Source organism: Martes martes (assembly GCF_963455335.1).
Source record: "Martes martes genome assembly, chromosome: 8".
Lineage (NCBI taxonomy): Eukaryota > Metazoa > Chordata > Mammalia > Carnivora > Mustelidae > Martes > Martes martes.
Window position 1 is genome coordinate 129,607,174 of NC_137895.1, and position 22,298 is coordinate 129,629,471.

General features: G+C 39.2%; 1 protein-coding gene across 1 annotated transcript in view; it reads right to left on the minus strand.

Moving 5' to 3' along the window:
* Positions 1 to 12,073: 12,073 nt before the first annotated feature.
* Positions 12,074 to 22,298, minus strand: part of ODAD2 (outer dynein arm docking complex subunit 2) — a gene marked incomplete at its 5' end in the record, with an annotated part of 176,018 nt that continues 165,793 nt past the window's right edge. Inside the window, one exon of the mRNA XM_080812154.1 lies at positions 12,074 to 12,574. Within this exon, the coding sequence (XP_080668280.1) occupies positions 12,461 to 12,574 (114 nt within the window). The 3' untranslated portion in view covers positions 12,074 to 12,460. The remainder of the gene's footprint in view (positions 12,575 to 22,298) is intronic.

Here is a 22,298-nt window from a genome sequence, read left to right on the forward strand (position 1 = left end):
CCAGCACATCCCAGGCCTCTGGGAGGGCCTAGCAGTGGGGTAACAGGGATGCCACAAGAGGCCAGGCATCCTCAAGAGAAGCTCTGAGATGGTGGCCTCTTTGCCAGGATCCATGGAGGACTCCAGGCATCAGCACAGTTGTCAGCACAACACCCCAAATTCCAGCCACATGTCAGCAGCCACCAAAACAAGATGCACAGTGACTGTGATGGCCCCAGCTCCCCGCAGTGTGCAGGGAGGCAGTCTAGTGATGAGACAAATAGAGCAACATAAATTACCTCGAGGCTCCTGACCTGCTGCCTCCCAGGAGTCCCCTGCCTACAAGGTACCAATGAGGGAGGGAGGTGAGAAAGGCAGGGAGCACTCAAGAAGGGGGCAAAGCCTGAAAGTTGGAGCAGCTATTCTAAATCAGGAGAGGCTGGACCCTTTCAACGGGCAGAGTCAAGTTTTTCAACCATCAGTAGAAAAATATGTAAAAGTCAAAGGAAGTTACATAAATTTTTGCACATCTGAATCAACATATGTGAATTTTTTTTGGACCAGAGTACATATAGAATATATTTGAAAGAGAATAGTGGGAGAGAAGACTGGGGAGATAAGTTGAAATTAGAATACTAAAGTATTCTTTAAGGGAAGGGAAATCAAAGACATTTATGTCAGTTTCCCTAATATCTGAGCAGAAGGGTCAGGACTACATTAGATAATCTAAGAACATTTATTTAGAAGGTTATTATTAAGAAAGTTTTCTCCTGGAGGACATTATGCTAAGTGAAATAAGCCAGTCATAGAAGGACACAGTGACGTTTTTCCATGACTATTCTAAAACAGTCAAACTCACAGAAGCAGAAAAACCAATAGTAGTTGGCAGGCGATGGGGCTGGGAGGAAATGGGGAGATGACCAGTGGGTATAAAATTTCAGTTATACTACATGAATAAAATCTAGAAACTGCTATACAACATATCACTTATAGTTAACAATAGTGTAATGCACAATTCAAATTTTTTAAGAGGGTAGGTCTCATGTTAAGAGTTCTTACCGTACACACATACCCAAACATGACACAAGGAAACTTTGGAAGGTGTTGGGTATGTTTTATTACCTTGACCGTGGTGCTGGTATCATGAGTGTTTGCATATGTCCAAACTCATCAAATTGTACACATTTGCATATTAATTAAAACTCAATAGAGTTTTTTTTTTTTTTAAATAATAAAGTGAGGGCTTTCCAATGTTCATAAGGGATTCCTCATTCCTTCTTTGGAATATCAGTCCTCTGCCTAAAGGGCATAAAGAGAAATATTCTTTCTCAGGAAATTATTCACAGTATTATCCAAAAATGAAAATCTCACACAGCTACAGTCTAGGGCAAGCCCGTTTGAGCTCCGCTGGGCTCACAAGCAGAATCTGCCCAGCTCTGAGAAGATTGACCGCAAATCTTGGCAGGACCACATCTGTCTTGCATATTTGTCTGATGCATTCATTGGCAGAGAAGAAAAGACTCTCCTTTACACCTTCAAGTTTATTGTTTTAGCTCATAATTAGTTCAGATTAAGAGAATAACCCAAATAAATTGACCTCAGAGATTACAGTGCATTGGCTTGTCTTTTGTTTTAAATCAGCGTTCACTGCTTCAACAAGACGGTATAACTAAGATGATACCTTTATGTTTTGCACTTTTCAAGTGAAGGTTGTAAACAGCCACTGAAACTTTAAAAAGCGACACATTTCCTTCAAGGGAAAACCTGGGGCTAGCTGTGAAATCCTCCTGATGTGTGCGCGACAGGCCAGCAAGACAAGGTTTGGCTGGTGCTACCGTTGCCCTGCAGCAGAGGGGCATAAAGCGGGAGGGAAGCGGGAGCCGATGCAGATAGCGGCATTTGCAAGCAGTCAGGAAACCGGTCTCACCGTCTTTACAGGCCTATTTGTTTCTAAATTTGGATTGCATCCACAATGCAAATTGCACAAATTCTCATGGCAGCTCCCACTGAAGAAAGAGTTCTGAGAGCTCCAGCATCAAGTTTTCAGAGGTCTTCAGCCTCTTTTTCTCTCTACAAGTGCAGCATTGTACATGGTGGTTGCAGAAAAGACACATTTGCCTTTTAGCACAACCTAAACATCACACAGTGGAACTTATGAGAGTTATGTTCATATTTTTTAGGCCATTTTGATACTATTAGTGGCACAGTTGCAAGGCCTTACTATTTTTCCAAAAGTATGACTATACCTTCTTAAATGCCTAATTTGCACTCACTGAATCACACACTGGGAGAACTTGGCTCATTCAGAATTTAAAATATACTAAACCTACTGAAGCAGCTTGAGGGGATTCTTTGTCTATGAGTCAGTGACCGTGAAGCTGTTGGAATGTTTAGGGAACAGAGGTCCTTCTGGAGAGACGGCGTGAGTGTACCTCAAGTCCACTGACTCTGCTGGTAAGGATGCCGCAAGCCACCATTTCTCACTATAGATTTGAAGATTTAGGTCTTGAAAATCACTGTATCCAATTCAGCAATTCCACTCTTGTGTCTATACCCAAAAGGACTCAAAGCAAGGACTTGAACAGATATTTGTACACCTATGTTCAGAGCAGTAGCCAAATGATGGAAACAACCCGAATGCCCATCAGTGGGTGAATAATCCATTGTATACACCTACAATGGAATAGTATTCATCCATGAAATGGAAGGAAATTCTGACACCTGTCACAATTAAGCTTAAAGACAGGCTGAGTGTGATAAACCAAACACAGCAGACCAAATACTGTATGGTTCCACTTCTATGATGTTTGTAGAGCTGTCAGATTCATAGAGGCAGAGAGTAGAATGGCGATTCCCAGAGGCTGGGGGAGGGAGGAGAAGGAGGAGTTACTTTTTAATGAGGGTAGAGTTTCAGTTTGGGTTTCTGGAGATGGATGGTGGTGATGGTCACACAACAATGCAAATGAACTTAATGCCAGAGGACTGTATGTTGAAAATGGCTACACTGGTACATTTTATGTCATGTATATTTTATCACGATTAAAAAAACACTTAAAAATAACCATACCAGTGGCAACTGGGTGGTTCAGTGGGTTTAGCATCTGCCTTCAGTGAAGTCATGATGCCAGGGTCCTGGGATCGAGTCCCACATTGGGCTCTCTGCTCAGTGGAGAGTCTTCTCCCTCTCCCTCTGCCCCTCTGTTCCCCCTACAAGCTCTCTCTCAAAGAAAATCTTCTAAAAAGATAACTGTACCCCAAATATAGTGCTGACTAACCTTCTAGATGAATTGCACTAAATTCATACAAACTAGAATTTTAAAAGTCATCATGCCAGTAGAAAGAGCATGACTCTGAGAAATCTGTCAAGAGGGAAAGAAGCATTCAGACAAGACAGCCAATGATCTGACATAAACCAAGGAAATAATGAAAACTCATATAAATTAACACCAGTATTGATGAAAGAAACCCTTTAGCCTAACCACGTGAATAGGCTAACTCTTATCCAACATGGTACCCCCTTGACTCTATGGGACTAGTGAGCCCTTGAATTGTGGCTGGTCTGAATTGAACTGTGCTGCAAGTGTAAAATACACATCGACTTCAAAGATTTGGTGAAAAAGAAAATGTGATGTATCTCAATTTTTATACTGATTAAATGTTTAAAAGGGAATATTTTGGATGCATTGGGTTAAACAAATTAAAATTAATTTCACCCGTTTTAACATTTTTAAATAAGGCTACTGGAAATTTTATTTTATTCATGTATTTATGTTTTCATTACTTTTTAAAAAGTTTACTTATTTGTTTATTTAAGTACATAAAGTCTACACCTTACGTGGGACACAAACTCACCACCCGAATATCAAGAGTCACATGCTCTTCCTACTGAGCGAGCCAGGCATCTGTCTTTGTTACTTTCTAATTGAGCTATAACTGACATACATTCATTAGTCTCGGGGGTACAACATAATGATCCAGTATTTGTATATATTGTGAAATGACCACCTCAATAAGTCTAGTTAACATCTGTCACCATACATGGTTACAGAAGAATTTTTCTTGTTGTGAAAACTTTTACGACCTTCTCTCTTGGCAGCTTTCAAATATACAATACAGTATTTTTTTTCATAAATACTTCTTTTTTATTTAATTTTTATTTTTTAAAAAATTTTTCAGTGTTCCAGAAATACAGTTCTTTTAACTATAGTCACTATGTTGTACATCACATCCTCATGACTTATTTTATAACTGAAAGTTTGTGCTTTTTGAATCCCTTCACCCATTTCACCCACACCCACTCTCTGCTTCTGGGAACTGCCAGTCTGTTTTCTATCTATGAGCTTGGGCTTTTGTTTTGTTGTTTAGAGTCCCCATAGAAGTGAGAGCATATGGTATTTGTCTTTCTCCATCTGTCTTGCTTTACTTAGCATAATGCCCTCAAGGTCCATCCATATTGCCACAAATGGCAAGATTTCACTGAGGTTTTTTTAAATGGCTGAGTAGTATTCCATTACACACACACACACACACACACACACACACACACACACACATTATTTTCTTTATCCATTCATCTATCAATGGACAACTTAGCTTGGTTCCATATCTTGGCTATTATAAATAATGCTGAAATGAACATGGGGGTGTGTTTATATTTTTGAATTAGTGTTTTTGCTTTCTTCAGATAAATACTCAGAAGTGGGATTGCTGAATGATGTGATAGTTCTAATTTTTTGAGAAAACTCCATATAATTTTCCAGTTTTTATTTCCACCAAAGAGCACAGGAGGGTTCCCTTCACATTCTCACCAATATGTGTTATCTTTTTGAAACTAGCTATTCTGATAGGTGTGAGCTGATATCTCATTGTGGTTTTTTGATTTGCATTTGCCTGATGGTTAGTGATGTTTAGCAGAAAAATTTAAAATACAGGGTGGCTTGTCTTTTATTTCTGTGGGACAGCACTGCTGTAGAAGTATACCAGGGCTCTTACTAGTATAACAGAATAGAGGTAGAGTTCATTTCATGATCGTGGAGTCATTCTCTAATGTATAAGGAACTGTTATTTGTAACTTTTAAGATTTTGTCAGTTCTGCCAATGTTTTCTTAACATTTTTTTCTCATACTTGTTCCTTTCTATTCCCTTTTTTTTCTTGTTTTTCTTAAATTTGAATTCAGTTAATTAACATATAATGTATTACTAGTTTCAGAGGTAGAGGTCAGTGATTCATCAATCTTATATAATACCCAACACTAATTATATCACGTGCCCTCCTTAATGTCCATCACCCATGTACACCATCCCCCTACCCGCCTTCCCCTCCAGCAACCCTCAGTTTGCTTCCTATGATTAAGAGTCTCTTATGGTTTGTCTCCCTCTCTGATTTTATCTTGTTTTATTTTTTCCTGTCTATTCCTATTCCCCAGTCTTGGCCCTCTGCAGCTTTAAACTGGATCTTGTATAACAAGTGTTTATTGGTTTCATTTCCCGTCCTACAATCTATTCACTATACCCCTACCAGATTAACTTTTAGGAAATCCTTGTGTAGCTATTTTTTTCTATGCTCAAAACCCAGTGCCTACAGTCTGGGAGTTTGCAGATTCTGGATTTCCCAAAGATTCTGCATCATTCAGTTGGGGTGGGACCCAGACTTTGCATTGTAACAGGTACCCCAGATTGTCGTAAGCAGAAGGTCTGAGGAACAGTGGCCTGTAGGATTAAGCTCAGATTCCTTAAAGCAAGTTTCAAGACTCTTTTTACCTTCATAATCTGGCTAGTCCAATCTGTCTGAGGGAGAATGGAAAGAATCTATACCTAGAAAACCACTGGAAGAAAATAGGCTTCTGTCCTGAGCAGCTTTGGTACTTGCCTAATTAAGGCAAGTGATTTGGCCCTAAAGACGTCTCCAGCACTGCTATTCTATGACCCTACACTTATCATTATGATAATCTACGTCTCCAGCATAATTTTTTCAGGTTTCTATATGAATTTGAGGAAGTCAGCCTCTTCAGTACTGCATTTTGTAGTACTGCTATCATAATATGCTATCTACACAGACCAAGATAGTTTGAAATGTGCCCTTTGGCACAAATTATTTTCTTTGGTTTTCTGGCGATTAGTTCCAGGCATCTTTAGGCGGTGTGATTGTCAGGATTTAATCAAATACGCTCTCATTCTAATAGATAAAGATTATGATGTGGCAGATTTGTGAACCATATCTGGTTCACAGAATCATTTTGGTTTTTCTGTGTGTTTGCTGTTACAAACTGTCTCATAAAAATTCACGTGTTGGGGGCACCTGGGTGGCTCAGTGGGTTAAAGCCTCTGCCTTCGGCTCGGGTCATGGTCCCAGGGTTCTGGGATCGAGGCCCACATCAGGCTCTCTGCTCAGCAGGGAGCCTGCTTCCTCCTCTCTCTCTACCTGCCTCACTGCCTACTTGCGATCTCTATCTGTCAAATAAATGGATAAAATCTTTAAAAAAAAAAATTCACATGTTGAAGCCCTTAACCTCTAATCTCAAAATATGGAGATAGCCTTTTAAGGAGGTAATTGAGGTTGAATGAGGTTAGGGGGCAAGGCCCAATCCTACTGGACTAGGGTCCTTGTAAGAAGAGGAAGAGACATCAGAGACTGGTCTCTCTTTGCGTGCACACAAAGGAAAGGCCATATGAGGACATAGCAAGAAGGCATCTGTCTGTAAGCCAGAAAGAAAGGCCTCATCAGAAACCAACCTGCTGGCAGCCTGATCTTACACTTCTAGCCCCTAGAACTGTGAGAAAATAAATGTCTGGTGTTTAAGCCACTGTGGTATTCTGTTATGGCAGCCTTAGCAGACTGATACCATAGCCAATATTAAAAGTTTGGGAGGGTGCCTGTAAAAATCTGAATTTCTCTTGAGAAGTTGTAAGATTTAGCAACAATTGGCTAGAGATGAGCAGTAATTCGTCTGCACTTTCTAGTTCTCTAGTTTCCACCAGTCCCTCTGTCTCCTTGATGTGTAGGCTGAAAGTCAGTTGCCAGTTGTGTTTCTCTTATTTATTTTTTATTGTTTTAATTGTTCTTCCAGTGTAGTTAGCATACAGTGTTATGTTAGTTTCAGGTGTACAATATAGTGATTCAACACTTCTACACATCACCTGGTGCCCATCATGACAGGTGCCCTCCTTAATCCCCATCACCTGTGTCCCCATCCCCCCACCCACTTTATGTCAATATTTCAAAAACAACAACATATCTAGCTTTCTCTACTCATTTATGTTACTTGTCTAGCTCTTGTGAACACTTTGGTTTATAATTCCTAACGTAACATATCTACTGAGGAAGGTCTGTTTTCTTTCCGATAGTGAAAAGGGATTTGCGTTTAACTATGCACATTCTTTATCTGAACTCCATTTTTTGATCTATAGTCATTCTCTGTGAGCAAGCCAACCAGCTATAGATCAAGCCTGTATGAACCATATTATATACACTAATATACCTTTCAATCGTTAAAAATAAATTGGGGCATAAATCTAAACTAATGACAAATCTTAACTCTGAACATCATGAGCCAATTATGTAATTTGCAAAGGATGTCTTTTTATCAACTAATCAGGGTGGCATGAACTGAAGAAAGAAAATCTCCCTTTGGTCTTGACAGATGCAAATAAAGAATAAATTATTTTTACTTGAAAATTTGAAAATAATGGAGTTATAAGGATTCCATCTGTTACATGATTTCAAGTCAGCCATGACAGTTGTGCATGGAAAACATATTGAAATGCTAACTTTATATCTCGCATTTATAGAAATTAAAGCATAAAACTTTTTAAGAGGCAGAAATGTAATAACCATTTGTTAGAGAAATGGGAACGGAAGCTGAAGACATAGAGATTTGAATGCAGAGAAAAAAGGAAAACAATTGTTAGAGGGCAAGGAAATTACTCTAACAATTAGAGCATAAAAGAAGAACACACAAAAGGGGAAATGAGAAGTCTTTCATAGACTGCCGCATTTACTTACTGGTGGGCATAATTTTGTTGGGACTGTATTTCTATTAGATTTATACAGGAAAAATATATTAGTAAATTACAGTATTGTTTGTCTTAGGTATCTATAATGGAATAAACAAAATAATGTTTTATGAAGCAATCTATCAATGACCTCTTGAATTATTTCATTTATCTACTTCCTACGTGCTTGGGAAATAGAATTCATCTGCTTAATTTACAAAAACCAAGTAAGAAAATGTTCAGAATTTACTACAGGCCACCCCAGTATGTTTCAATTATACCATACTGTTAATTAGCTGTAGTTGAAAGCTATTGCAAATATCCATTTTGCAGAAGAAAAGTATTTTGATAGTGGTTTAGATGTTGAAGCTATAATTCTTATTTCATTAAAAAAAAACAACAACCCTGCTCATTTATTTTATCTATGGTTTATGTATCCCATTTGTTAACTGAGGATTTCTTCTTTAAAATTAGTATTAGGAAGAATGCCTACCTTAGAAATATCCAAATAATAAAAAAGTAAAATTCATTGGGAGTGTTTTTATTGAAAAAAAGTAATTCATGTTCATTGTGAACAGATTAGAAAACAGATGAGCAGAGAGAAAACAAAAACCATTCTTATTGCACCATTCAGATATAATCATTTGTTTAATCACAGTTTGGTATATAGAAATTGTATCTTCTTTCATTGTGACTAGCTACATGTATATAATTTTCTAAAAATGGGCCCCCACTGCGTATATACTGCTTCAGAACCTGCTATCCAATTTAACAATATTTTACGAAAGGCCTTCTATGTCATTAGCTAGTATTCTACAACACAGTTTCATTGTGTGGTTGGACCATAATTGAATTAACCAAAATTTCCCCTAACATTTGTACCATTATAAACAATAATGTGGTAAATAGTCTTGTAGCGTAACTGGGCACCATCCAAAAGGCACACAAAATTACAAAGCTTTTGGTGTGCATTGCCAAATTGCTCTTGCAGAATGATTGTACCCATTTAGATAGACCCTAGTATGATAGGAGAGCCTCCATTTTGCCAATTCTTCTGTATTTTAAATAAGATCACAAGTGGGAAGTACACAATACAGTGCCTGCATGTATTAGCATTATGTACAATTTGGTTCTTTTTCTACTCCAGTTTCCTTAAGGGACAGAATTCTACCTTCTGCATTTGGGTACATGAGAAAGTATTCTTTGGGTGGGCATTTAGTGCATTTGAGTCACTGAGATTCTTAAATTAGTGGGTTTCCCTATTGTTTTTGCTGAATTGTAGGTATAAACATAGCCTATTCCATTCCCAAGTCTTCCATGGAATGAGATTAAACATCTTAAATTATTTGGACTGTGAAATTACCTTTTAAACCTAATCCCATTAGGTCAAAGAAAAAAGAAAAGATTTACTCAACGATCTCGATCTCGGTTGTCTTTATCAACAACTGAGATTCTCATTTTCCTAAATGGAAATAATGGAGTGTTTTGGATCATAGTCTCTTAATTCCATGCAAAGGCCTTAGAGAGGCATAATGATAATACCAAAGTCTATCAAAATAACAGGATTTGCAATGCCATCCCCTGAGGAAACCAACATTCTGTTAACTGTCAGAACCTAGGAAAGTCTTAAAAAGAAACGAGCATAAGGAGTAACACAGAGGACATTGGGTGAAGGAGAGGAGAAATGAGTTAGGGGAAGTTGGAGGGGGAGATGAACCATGAGAGACTGTGGACTCTGAGAAACAAACTGAGGGTTTTGGAGGGAAGAGGGGTGGGGGTTTGTGAGAGCCTGGTGTAGGTATTAAGAAGGGCACATACTGCATGGAGCATTGGGTGTGGTGCATAAACAATGACTCTTGGGACAATGAAAAAATATTAAATAAAAAAAAGTTATTTTTAGTGCAAGTCATCTTGATAGTAGCAAAAGAACATTCACTATGAACAGCAAAATGGTCATGGCAAGGATTTCTAAAAGGAAGCCCTGCAAACCAAAGACAGTGGAAGATCAAAGAATATCTACTTAAAATTCCTTCCTCCTTAAACTCCTTTCAAACTGAACACCCAGCTATCACCCAAGAGTATATTGGATTCCTAGGATGTCCTGGGGAAGAATAAAACCTAAAAAAGAACTGTTGCTGAAAACTTATAAGGAATTAAGTTTGCCAGCTTCAAATAGCAGAAAATAAATTATAACACACAAATACTTACCAAAAAACTAATGAAAAAAAAAAAAAAAAGAAAAGACAAGTTCTATCACAGCATGTAGTAGCAAAGAGATGGTGTGTCTGTCCCCATGCTTGTTCTCAGATAGCTCTGGGTGTTTTCACTGTCTTTTCTTTTCTTTTCTTTCTTTCTTTTTTTTTTTTAGATTCAGTTAGCCAACATATAGAACATCATTAGTTTCAGATGTAGGGTTCAATAATTCATCAGTTGCGTATAACACCCAGTGCTAATCGTATCATGTGCCCTCCTTAATACTTTCACTGTCTTTGACATTTTTCTAGTGAGATCAGAGTTTTCTGTGTTGTTGTTTCACACACACACACACACACACAAACACACACACAGAGCCAAAAATTGACCCTTAACCTCAGGTTCTCCTTTGTGGTACCTAAAAATACTACATTTCTTAAGTTTAAGAATTCAAAAAAGTTCTTAGGAACATACAAGATGATTTTCATGTTAATTTCCTTGATCTGTTTCCAAGTGCCTAGTTTCTTTTCAAATGACAGTTGCTTTCCTTTTATGCATTTATTAATCATAAAAAAACATAAATCCCAGCTTCTTTCTGTGAAGCATATTGTAAAGGAACAGTCATTCACTTGCAATTCTTTCTGTGCTGCTGTTTTCTACCTGCTACTTCCCGTGGATCCTAGGACCCCGTAATTCCAAGAAGATCTTGAAATCTTAAGACAGTGATAAGAGTTTCCTTTAATAAAAATATAACAATAATGTTTGTTCATTTTCTATGGCTGTTATAATCTGTGATTTCTGAGATGTACCTTTAATGTTCATGAACCATGGTGAAACAGTTACTTTAACATTAGAAATATGTTGAAAGTTAAAGGATTTATACTATTATTTAAACTCGGTTCTCTTTGTTTTGTTTTGTTTGTTTTGTTTGTTCTTTGTTTTGTTCTTTGTTTTGTTGCTAATTAAGAACTCAGTTCTTAATTAGCATTAATTACCGTGTTCCTATTATCTTCTATAACCTCTTCTGAAAAGCAGGGAAGATGAACTGGTGTTTTACAAAACCTTAAAATGCTCAGAAACGTCTAATCTTTTTTATCAGAGAATATATCACTACTATAATTTTCATCCTGTACAGGCTTTTCATTTCATACAAATTATTTACATTTAATTCAATTAAGTTTATGATCCTCTGCAAATTATGACAAACATAGACAGTACTTAGTATTTTTTTAATAAAACCGCCTAGCCTGCTCTTCAAAGAATTAACCGAAATTGTCAGTTTATGGAGCTGATGCATACAAAGCTATTTTCCTGGCTAGTACTGGATACTTGGGACAGTCAGTTCCCAAACATTTTAGCACACCGAGGTTACATAGGCGATTCTTTTAAGTGGCCTCTAATGTTTCCATAACCTGATAAAATGCTATTAATCTTTTGTGGCCACTTAAAAAAAAAGTACGTGGTGTGCTAAAAGTGAGTTCAGAAATTCAAAGCAATTTTATGTGAAGTAATATTATCCTTAGAGCAGCATAAATTAATTCTTCAATAAAAGTGTTGGTTAGTCCTGCGAGGGAAATAAAACATAATTGTTTATGCTTTGTAAGTCTAAAAGTAAAAATCCCATTCATTGCTTATGTTTTTGTGATTTGCATTATCTGGTACAGTGAGAGTCACACATTATCTTCTCCAGTGTTTGATAGGATGACCTCAGGATGATCTCTCTAGGTCCCGCTGCTTGACTCTAAATTCTATTTAATAACAGTTCGTGAAATCAGCACGTCTCCTTAGCGCTCTCCCGTGGGTTGCAAGTGATCAAACAGACAAAACCATAATGACAGAGAAGTCAGATAGGTTTAACAGAAGGGGAATTCTTAAGACATGCTCGAATGACTGTTGAACTGCACACTGGGAAAGCCATATTTTTTATTAAAATCATCACAAATACAAAAGCATTCCCAAAATAAGTATATGTCTTGTATACATATACATGTATATGTATCAAATCTTGTATATGTATTTGTATATGTATTCAAATCTTGGAAAACTATCACAAATTTATTGGTTTTACATTTCTTTATATGGCATATCCCTAAAATATTAAACAGGACACAAATACCTATGCAATTTGGGGGTGAATAGCACCCTTTGCCTTTTTAGTTCCTGTGTTTTCATCCAGACATTTATCCGTTTGTAAAGCATTTGCTGGTCAATGCTTCCTGGTCTAGGCTCCCTGGCCATGGGACTGCCTGGTTCTCTGTCACGTAAAATTTGGTAGCTGGTAACGTCTGTTCACATTTCAAGTGTATCTTGCCTTTTCTGTAGCAAGAGCCAGTCTGCGTATGTTGGCTATACAACCGGCAGCAGCTTCCTGGAGGTCCTGGTCTGGCGACCCAACCATATCCAGCAGAAGCTGTGACATGTAAAAGAGGACAAAAAGGGAAACAAGTATAAATTAATTAATTAAATTAACCTCAAGGCATAAAGTTAGGCTTTGAAAACAATTTTCAGTATTAAATGTCTTTTAAAAGTTACCAAAAGAAAAAGTACAAGAAACTCTTTTTAGGCAAATGCAAATATAAATGGTACTTAACCAGGTGCAGGGATTTCTCTTGAAACACTTACCTTTTTATTTTTTGGAGCCGAGCTAGGCCTGTTTCGCCCTCTTTTTTTTTTTTTTTTTAAAGATTTTATTTATTTATTTGACAGAGATCACAAGTAGGCAGAGAGAGAGAGGCAGGCAGAGAGAGAGGGGGAAGCAGGCTCCCTGCTCGATTCCAGGCCCCCGGGATCATGACTGGAGCCAAAGGCAGAGGCTTAACCCACTAAGCCACCCAGGCGCCCCAGCTTTTTTTTTTTATTTTTTTTATTTTTTCTTTTTGTCATCTCACTGCTCTGGATCCTGCTTTGAAATTTCTCTTGCATTCATTCTTTCTGGCTTTTCTGCCTCCAGGCCAAGCCAACAGCATACCATGCCTAGACTATTAGGGTGTGCCCTTAGATTTAATTTCTCTGTATTCCAACCCACCTGATCATGTCACAACCTAATTATGTCAGTCCCCTAACTGCATTGACTCCCAGTGCTAAATAACTACAGCCCAGTCTGTTAATTTGTCCTTTAAAGGATATTTGTGCCCTGGCCTCAGTTTACCTTTCTAGCCATGCATCTTTCTCTTGCTGTATCCTGTACACCAAGGTCACACACTTCCTCATTTCTTTTGCTTTTGTTGATGCTATCCCTCTTCCAGAAGTCTCTATCAGCCTCTTCTCTGACTTTCTAAATTTTATCCATCTTTCACAACCTACTTAACTTTTCCACAAAACCTCTATTGATTTCCCTCAAATAAGATTGCTATTTCTCCCTCATCAGAACTCTCCCAGCAGTTTACTCAAATGCCTATTACTATCCTTGTATCTTCCCTTTTATTTTTTTTAAGTTTTGTTCTTTATTTATTTAAGTAATCTCAACAAGGGACTCAAACTCATGACCCTGAGTTCAAGAGTTGCATACTCTGCCACCTGAGCCAGCCAGAGCACCCTTATATTTTCCCTTTTAAACAGATACTTGGATTAATGTTTTCTGTCCTTTTGATTGTAAACTCTGAAATTTATAATACCATATTGTGCCTGATACATAGTAGATGCCAAATGTCATAAAAATGAATTAGAACTTTAAAAATCTATCACATGATTCTGATGAGTAGTTCTGACAAAGGATTTGAAAATTTAATTTGAGTTGTATATTTTCTACACAGTACCATTTGGGTACAAATGTTGATAGTGAAAGAAAAGAAGGATGACTTGACAAGCAAAGAGATATTGTAAAGAGAAATGTTGTGAAACATCTTAAATATGGCGGGATTAGGGGTCGGACTTTCATTCTGTAGGTAATAGAAAGAAGTTATTTAAATACTTTAATCAGGAGAGTGGCATGGTCACATTTGTATTTTAGAAAGATAACTTTCAAAGCACCATGCAGAGTATGGGTGTAGAGAAAAGAACTGAAGGATCCTACAGTCCTTTGGGTCAGAGGTGATGAGGACTGTATACAGGAGCACCCAGGCATAGTGCAGCCAGAATGAATTTGAAGGTCATTTGGGGGTTAAACCATTCAACAAATGGCCCCAGGATACCTGGTTATCCAAATAAAAGAAAATAAAGATGACAATCTCCCATCATACATTAACATCATGTCCAGGTGGATTAATGGTTGAAATAAGAAAGGAAAAATATAAAACATTTGGAAGGTTGTAGATAAGAAAACCCTGATAAAATTGAGTTACTGAAGGATGTCTGGCTTCTCAGGTCCTCGACCTCCTCATTGTCCATGATCGTCACCACCCATCAGCACCCCACTTCCAGGGTCACAGCCTGGTCCTTATTTTTCATCACTCTACCAGTCCCATCTCCAAACTCTCTGACCACTGTTTCTTCTGTGATTTTGCCATTGAATAGCTCCTACTTGTTTGTCTTCTTCATGATCTCTAGTCCACTGGCCTGTATATTTTTTTCTCTAAGCATCTCCTGTCTTCTCCTCCTCAAGAACTGGTTTAGATTCCACAGTCCATCTTTTCACTGGCATTCTCTTACCAGTGTCTTAAACCTCCTCATGACATCCATCTGGCAAAACTGTAACTGTAACTGTGCATAAATCGAGCTCTGTCTTCCTCCCATTCCCCCACCAATAACTGAGCCCTCCTGGAGGCAGGCAGATGAATACAATATAAATCCAACCTCTACTGGATTTTCATCACTGCTCAGCAATTTAAATATGTCTCTCTCTAAGTACGTCACTTTCTTACCCTTGTCAAGGCCTATTTCAAGTCTTCTTCATTCTTCTCCAATCTCCAACTCTTCCTTAAAACTCCCATTCTCAACAGATAATGTGGAAGGGCTCCTTCATAAACTTGATAGAAGTCATCAGATAGGAATTACTCCAACCAAATCTGCAATACTACCTGCATCTTACCACACCTTTTTCTTCTTCCTTCCAGCCTTAATGGACGTCTCTCTCCTACTACCCAAGGTCCACCACGCCACTTGTGTTTTCTATCCATTCTCCTTCTCTTTAGGACATTTTACAACCATGTACCAGTTCCTTCTTACTTTATCTTTAACCTCTCTCTTCTACTGATTCCATCCCATCATCATTTAAACCATGTCTTTGTATCTTAACCTCCCTACCCCCTGTTCCCACTGCCACTGTGATTCCTTTTCCTCTCTTCATAGCAAATTTCTTTATTTTTAAAAAATTGTTATTAAGAGAGAAAGGGGGGGAGGGGCAGTGGGAGAGGGAGACAGAATCTTAAGCAGGCTGCAGGCTCAGTGTGGAGTCCCACGCAGGCCTCCATCTCACCACCCTGAAAGAGTGACCTGAGCAGAAATCAAAAGTGGATGCTTAACCAATTGAGCCACTAGGCATCCCTAGCCAGACTTCTTTAAAGTGTTTTCTGGACTCTCTCTCCAGTCATAAGTTCTATTGAGCTGACTCCAGTTTGGCTTTTGACTTCATCTCTCCACTGAAACAGCCCTTTTGAGGTCATCAAAAACTTTCATCTTGCCAAGAACAGTAGACTTTTTTTACTCATCTTATTTGACTCCTTAACAATGTTTGATATAACTGATCATTTTCTCCTCTTTGAAATGGTCTATGCCATTGGTTTCTTATATCACACTGTCCTTATACCCATTTGTCCTCATCTTCTGACTCTTCAGGGATGGTTCTTTCTCCTCCTCCCCTCCATAAATTGTTAGAGCTCCTTAGAACAAATTCCTCTTCTGTCTTCATTCTGTTTTCTTTCCCTAAAGGGTTTCTTTCACTACCTGCCTTCAAATATCATTTATATGGAGCCATCCTCTCAATTTTTGTCTTCACCTCAGAACCTTCTTCTGGAGAGCACACCTCATATCCAGTGCTTCTTAGACATCTCCACTAGGCAGCCTCAGAACTGTCTTGAATTTAATATGTTACAGGTGAAATTTCTTTTTTTTTTTCTTCTATCTAAACCTGGGATCCCCCCCCCCGCCAATATTCTCCTATATCAGTGAAGATATCACCACTTAGTTGCTCAAGCCAGAAATCTCCTCACCTCACACTCACTCCCACCTCATCTCCCCTGCATTCCATCCAACAATTACCATATCTTTGCAATTCAACTGCCTACACTCACTCATTGTCACCACCCCTGTAAGCCTACAGCGGTCTCCCCACTGTCCTTGCACCCTCTCTTGCCTGGTCCCCAATCAAACATTCGTACTGCGTCCAGAGTAGTGTCCTAAATTGTGAAGTTCACCAACAAGGGGTGAAATTCTAGAGAGCAAAGGGAATAAGGCATGATCCGTTTTCTGAGATTCAAGAAAGGAAATACTCTCTTCTGAGTAAGGGAATGAGGGCTGTTTGGGGGAGCTCCTGCCTTGGGAGTTTTGCATTGTTAAAGTAATTAAAAAAGGAGGCCAATAGACAAGGTGGCTCTAAAGCTTTGAGGGCTGATGTAAGCAAACCAAAATCTAACCCAGAGTCAACACACTTCAATCTAAGAAAATGAAACCTGAGGCCAACTAATTACAAATGGTCAACGAGGCTCTCCCATATAAGGCGACTGCTTACCTTACCTGCCAATCAAATAATTTCCTTGCTTTCCTTTTGTATCTTCTTTATTAAAAACCTTCCCTTAGCTCCTGGAGGTGGAGCACTCCTAACCACTTTCAGTTTGGTACTGCCTGGTTTGAAGCATGCCTCAGTTTACCTTTTAACAGCATTACTGAGTGTTTTGCTCAGTAACCGAAGTGTAAGATGGAGGAAATAGGTTGTACGGTTGCCGTTCATTTGAATAGCCATGTAGTTTGAGCTGGGCTAGAAGGGAAGTACAAACAGAAGGCTACTGATAATCTGGGAGATCGTCTGGAAGAATTAGAAAGGGAGATCTCTGTGAAGTGAGAAAACAATGTTAGCGGAATTGAAGCTCAAGAAGAAGTTGAAAAATAGGACATTAAAGTCTGAGAATGGATTATCTGGAGTTTAAGATACAGATTTTATCTACAGATGAAGTTGTCTTGATTATTGACAAGGTCCAGGATGTGACCATGGGAACATAGGTCAATATAAGATTGCTAGGCAATTTTATGCACACAAACATGCAGACACATACAACTCTATGAACATATTTATTTAACTTATATTCTCATTCTCTCTCTCTCTCTCTCTCTGCAGAAAGAGCAAAAGTAGAAAAATAATGAGAAGGAAGAACAGAGTAGCCAGCTTTCCTTGGTCTCTCCTTGATTACTGTAACACGTGGCTTAGATGTCTCGGTATTATAATTCAACCTTAAATCCCTTTTCTAGCTTGCAACTTTTAACTCTTGATCTATAATTCCATATTTTTATCAACTTATTTATTTGCTTATACCTCATTGTACTGTCCTATAAAAGCCGCTAAAGCAGATACGAAGCTTAGACTATTTCTTCTAAATATATACTTAACACGGACTTTCACCCACCACTCTTTTTTCACGTGCACGCATTTTAGTTGTCCACCTCCATCCCTATAACCTTTGGTCACTCTTGAGTATTGAGTAGGAGCTATAAATGTGGAGATTTTGCTCCTTTGAGTCATTACAAAATCAATAAAAAGAGCAGTCCCACTCTTGACGCCAAGGAGCCTGATATTAATACTTCTCTATTCTCAGATGGACCTCTTTTTTTCTTTCAATTCTGCTTTCCAAGCTTTAAATTGGTTCTTTAATCAAAACAAAACATTCCAATTTTTTGAGTAAATTAATAATCCCTTGAGGATTTTAAAAGAAATTATTAATAATTTCCCTTTACATAACGCATTTTCTCCTTCCTTCTCCGAAGTAGATGATGATTCAAAAGAATTCATCAGTTCCCTCATTGATTCTATTGTTTTAGAAATAGAGCATTAAACTCTTCCAACAGCCTGAGTCACTTTAATAGATAATATTTACTACTATATTAATTTTTTATTACAGCCATGCTATTATAATGAGTAATGTCAGTTACCTGTATGCTTTTCTGGGCCCTGAATGAGGGAGGGCCTGAGGCTACATGAAAAGCTTGATTTCCACAGGCAAATGGGATGTATAGGTTTTCTACTGTCTGAGTTCTCTGTATATGTTGTTCAGCAAGTTGGAGGAACATAGATTGCCAGTTCCAACAAGCCCAGCTAATGTCTATCCCACAAGGCCAGCCTGCCCTGCTTTGGCACTGGTCCTTGGTCTCTCCTCCAGTAGATTCTGTTGTTGATATTTTTTAAATCTAGCAAGAGGTGAAATAGAATTCTAGCTGCGAACCCAGGCTATCTGAGCAGGGAACTAGACCCTTGCCTTATGCAGTTCAGCTGCTTTCTAGGAAAGGCAAACAGTAGTCAAGGAGCTGGGTTTTGGGGTCATAGCTCCTTGGATTTGTATCCTGACTCTTTCACTCATTGGTTGGGTTACTGAACCTCTAAACCCGATCTTCCTCTAAGTTTAAGAGGATTACCTGCCTCTGAGACTTCTTGTGAAGATGAGTGAGATTATAATAAAGACCGTGAAAAAACGTGTGAACACCTGTATTCATTGCTTCTTCCTGTCTTTACATCCTTTGATCTTCCCCTGCTCTCCTCTTCCCATTTTGTATGACTGTTCCCTGAGCCTTGTTTGGATCCGACCATGTAGGATGAGAGAGGAAAAACTGCAGAAGCACAGGCGGGGAGAATTCACACCAGAAAGGTGGAGGATTCCTTGTAGGAGAGAAAGAAACAACACGTAGGGAAGGAAAGGAGGAAGGTGGAGAGAGGGAAGAGCTTCCACTCTGTTTTGAATAAAGTTTGGAAAAGTTGGAATGGGGGGGTTATTTTAGGAGCAAGTTTAGGGTGAGACAGATGTACTGAGTATAAAAAAAGATAAGAGGATTTTAAAGAAGTTTAACAGTGCACGATTGTGCTGTTTTCAAGAAAGAGTGCAACTAGGATTAAAATTACTTTCAACTGCTCTTTGGTTGCCAGGCTTTTGTGTCTGACTGCATTTCCATGTCAGGACTAGACCACGAGGCCGCTTGGCTTCATACAGGTTATGCAGTTGAATCACATAAACCCATGCTCTGTACAAAGTGAGAGCTCCATAAGTGGTATTCATTATCATGGTGATTATTTCGCCAGTTCTAAAGTCTGGTTCTGGCTTCTATTCCCTGGAGCCTAGCCCTGGTTCGTTTGGGAGGAATGAGGAAGCAGGAATTTTGGCCCTAAGGTCAGGCTAGCCCTGTCAGTATTTGCTGCAGTCCCCACCTCATCTCCGGTAGACCCCTATGGGCACCAATGGCCCAGGCTTCACTTGGCATCAGCCCTTGCCACCACGCCTCACATGGTTCCCTTGGAAAGCAGCCCTTTGGCCTGATACCTGCCCAAACCGGACCTGCATTTTGCCCATTATCCCTCAGATCTTGTTTTTGCTCTGTGGTTCCCCCTCCTCTGGCTTTCCAAGTCAGTTGCCTTTATTCCCAAACCATTGATGCCAGTTATATAATTTCATATTACATAAACTAATGAACTGTGAGTGTGAAATGTACCAGTCATAACGTTTGGCAGGCTGTTGGCATCTCAGTGTTTCACAGCGAGCCCGTAGCATGTTGGCTCTGCCGGGAGTCAGTAAGATAAAGGTTGCAGAGGAGAGGATCTCTTGTGCATTCACATACTTTACGTTAGAACAGAACGTTAAATCAATGCAGGACCCTTTTAATGACTCTACTCTGTAAATGACTTTTTCTAGGACCTGAGTAACTTCTAGCCCTGAACGCATGAAGAGGACTACCAAACTTTGGGGAATTAATTTAGCCTCAGTTTCTTGCATGAACCACGAGGTTTCATTCTGTATCACATATAGTGGTTAGTAAATGTTTAATCCAAAAACTCAACTAGTAGAACCCAGCAGTCCTGTATCTTAAAGGCCTAAAGTAGAGGCAAGTGTGAAATTAAAAATAAATAAATAAAAGGAGAAAAGGATGTCTTAGAACAGTACTTGTGGTAGGCAGTGAGAGTTGCTTCCTTTAATGTACCTGGAGTGACTCCCTGGCATCAGGCCTGTGAGTTACCTAACACACTCGTACCATGTGAAATGATTTTATTAGCTACCAAGCCCACTAGGTGCCAGGCACTGTGATTTATTCATCACTAGTTAATTTATCCTGCTCTACCCATTTTCCTTAGCCAGGAACATTCTCAATCAAGGGTATAGTGTTGGAAGTGTAGAATTTTCTGTGTGCTCAGGGTATGAATGGCTTGATATTTGAGAAGCACTCCTGAGACTCTCTTTTGGTGATGTTGCTGTCTGAATTTATTGGTTTTCCTGCATTTTATTTACTGCTGTCAGTGAATGTTACTCATTGCTTTGTTAATACACCCAGAGGCTGTTGATAATGCTGCTTTACAAATTGAAAAAGGATGTGCTACTTGGCCAAACCACTATCTGAACAACATGTACTATATATGTGTCTTGGTTTTGAATCAGACTCAGGATTATATGCTTTTGTTTTTCTTAAGAGCATAGTAAGCAAACCAAGGCACTCAGAGGAGTGTTTTAAAATGAATAGAAACATCCACATAATAGACACTTGGTGCAAAATTCTGCATTTGAGGGGCGGCTAACAGAAAGTAAAGAGCAGCATATGTTTTCCAATCACTAACACACGGGGCAAGGTGAGGGCAGTTTGTAATACTTTGCGATAATTACAGAAAGGGGTACTTTTCTTGGGAAGGTGAGATGCAAATTGGGTAGAAATGATCTGTAGACATTTTCCAACTATAAAAGCATTTTTCATATTACAAGGGGGAAAAACACCTCAGGTTTACCTTTTTGAAGTGTTTGTTCCTTTCAAAAACTTTCCTCTTTTTAATCTTTCCCTCCCCCAAACATACCCAAAGACCTTAAATTTATTGGGAGTTTCATACGTACACTGAAGGAAAACTAGCCCCCTTGCTTTCAAAGTTAATTGCATAGAGCACTTTAAAACATCATTCAAACACATTACTTTTTATAACGTTGGCGTGAACGAGGACAAGGGGAGGGGCACAAAGCGTGGTTTGTGGATCAGGCTAACACGAATACTTCTCCAGAGTCAAAGGCTTTGATCTCGAGGCGCATGCCCTGATGATGCAGCTGTGACCTATGTTTCACATCCCTGGGAAGGTGAGATAAAGGTAGCATGGGGATTGGTGTCTGCATTCAATTTTTACTTTTATATCTAACAGTTCATGATTTTATATAATATTTCAGTTGTATGAAAAATATGTACCCATTTGAGTGATAACAGATTTTCTTGTGGTTTGACTCAACATTGTTTGGGTGAACACAGACTGGAAATATGAATTTTAATTACAGCTGGATGAGTTCGGAAATACCTGCATGCACACCAAGCTTAGCAGGTTTTCCAGAAAGATCTTGAGTTCCCAGAGCTCATTTGAACTGTGAACCGTTTTGCTGTTTTCCAGTTCACGAGGCACTGCGGTGTGGTTGAAGCACTAACGTGCAGCCCAGCAACAATTCGCACCATGTCTGCCCTGCACAGTGGCTTCCTGGCTCTCCAGGTTGGCTGAGGCTCCACCGTGGTTTCTCTCACAGCTCGCCTTTGAGCCCTGGTAATTCATTTCATATGACAGCTCACCAGAGCCGTGGGCCTCAAAACATATTTTACATTTGCTGGTTGGGGCAAAACCTTTGATTCTGTTTGGTCAGTGAAATGAATCAAGGGACTTGCCTTTTAGTGGTGTCTGTTTGCCTCCCGGTGACAGGAGCGTGTGCCGTATTTACATGATCTGAGGTTCATGTCCGCAAAGCTTGAAAGCGCGGTCTACTTGTTTGATCTGGTGGTGCCTCTGTGCAGATGTACGTTTACACTTGAGTAGGTTGGCCCTCGGGTTTTTCTTCCACGCTGTTTTTCCATGAGCCTTCCGGGAAAGAGCTCTCGTGCCCGGGACGTACGCACGCACGCGCGCGCGCGCGCGCACACACACACACACACACACGCACGCACCCACGCACGAACCCACGCACGCGCATGCGCAGATACAAGTGCCGGATCTATAGTACTGGGAAGTAGTAAGGGGATATATAATAAAGAGAACCCTAACCACCGTCTAAAGAATG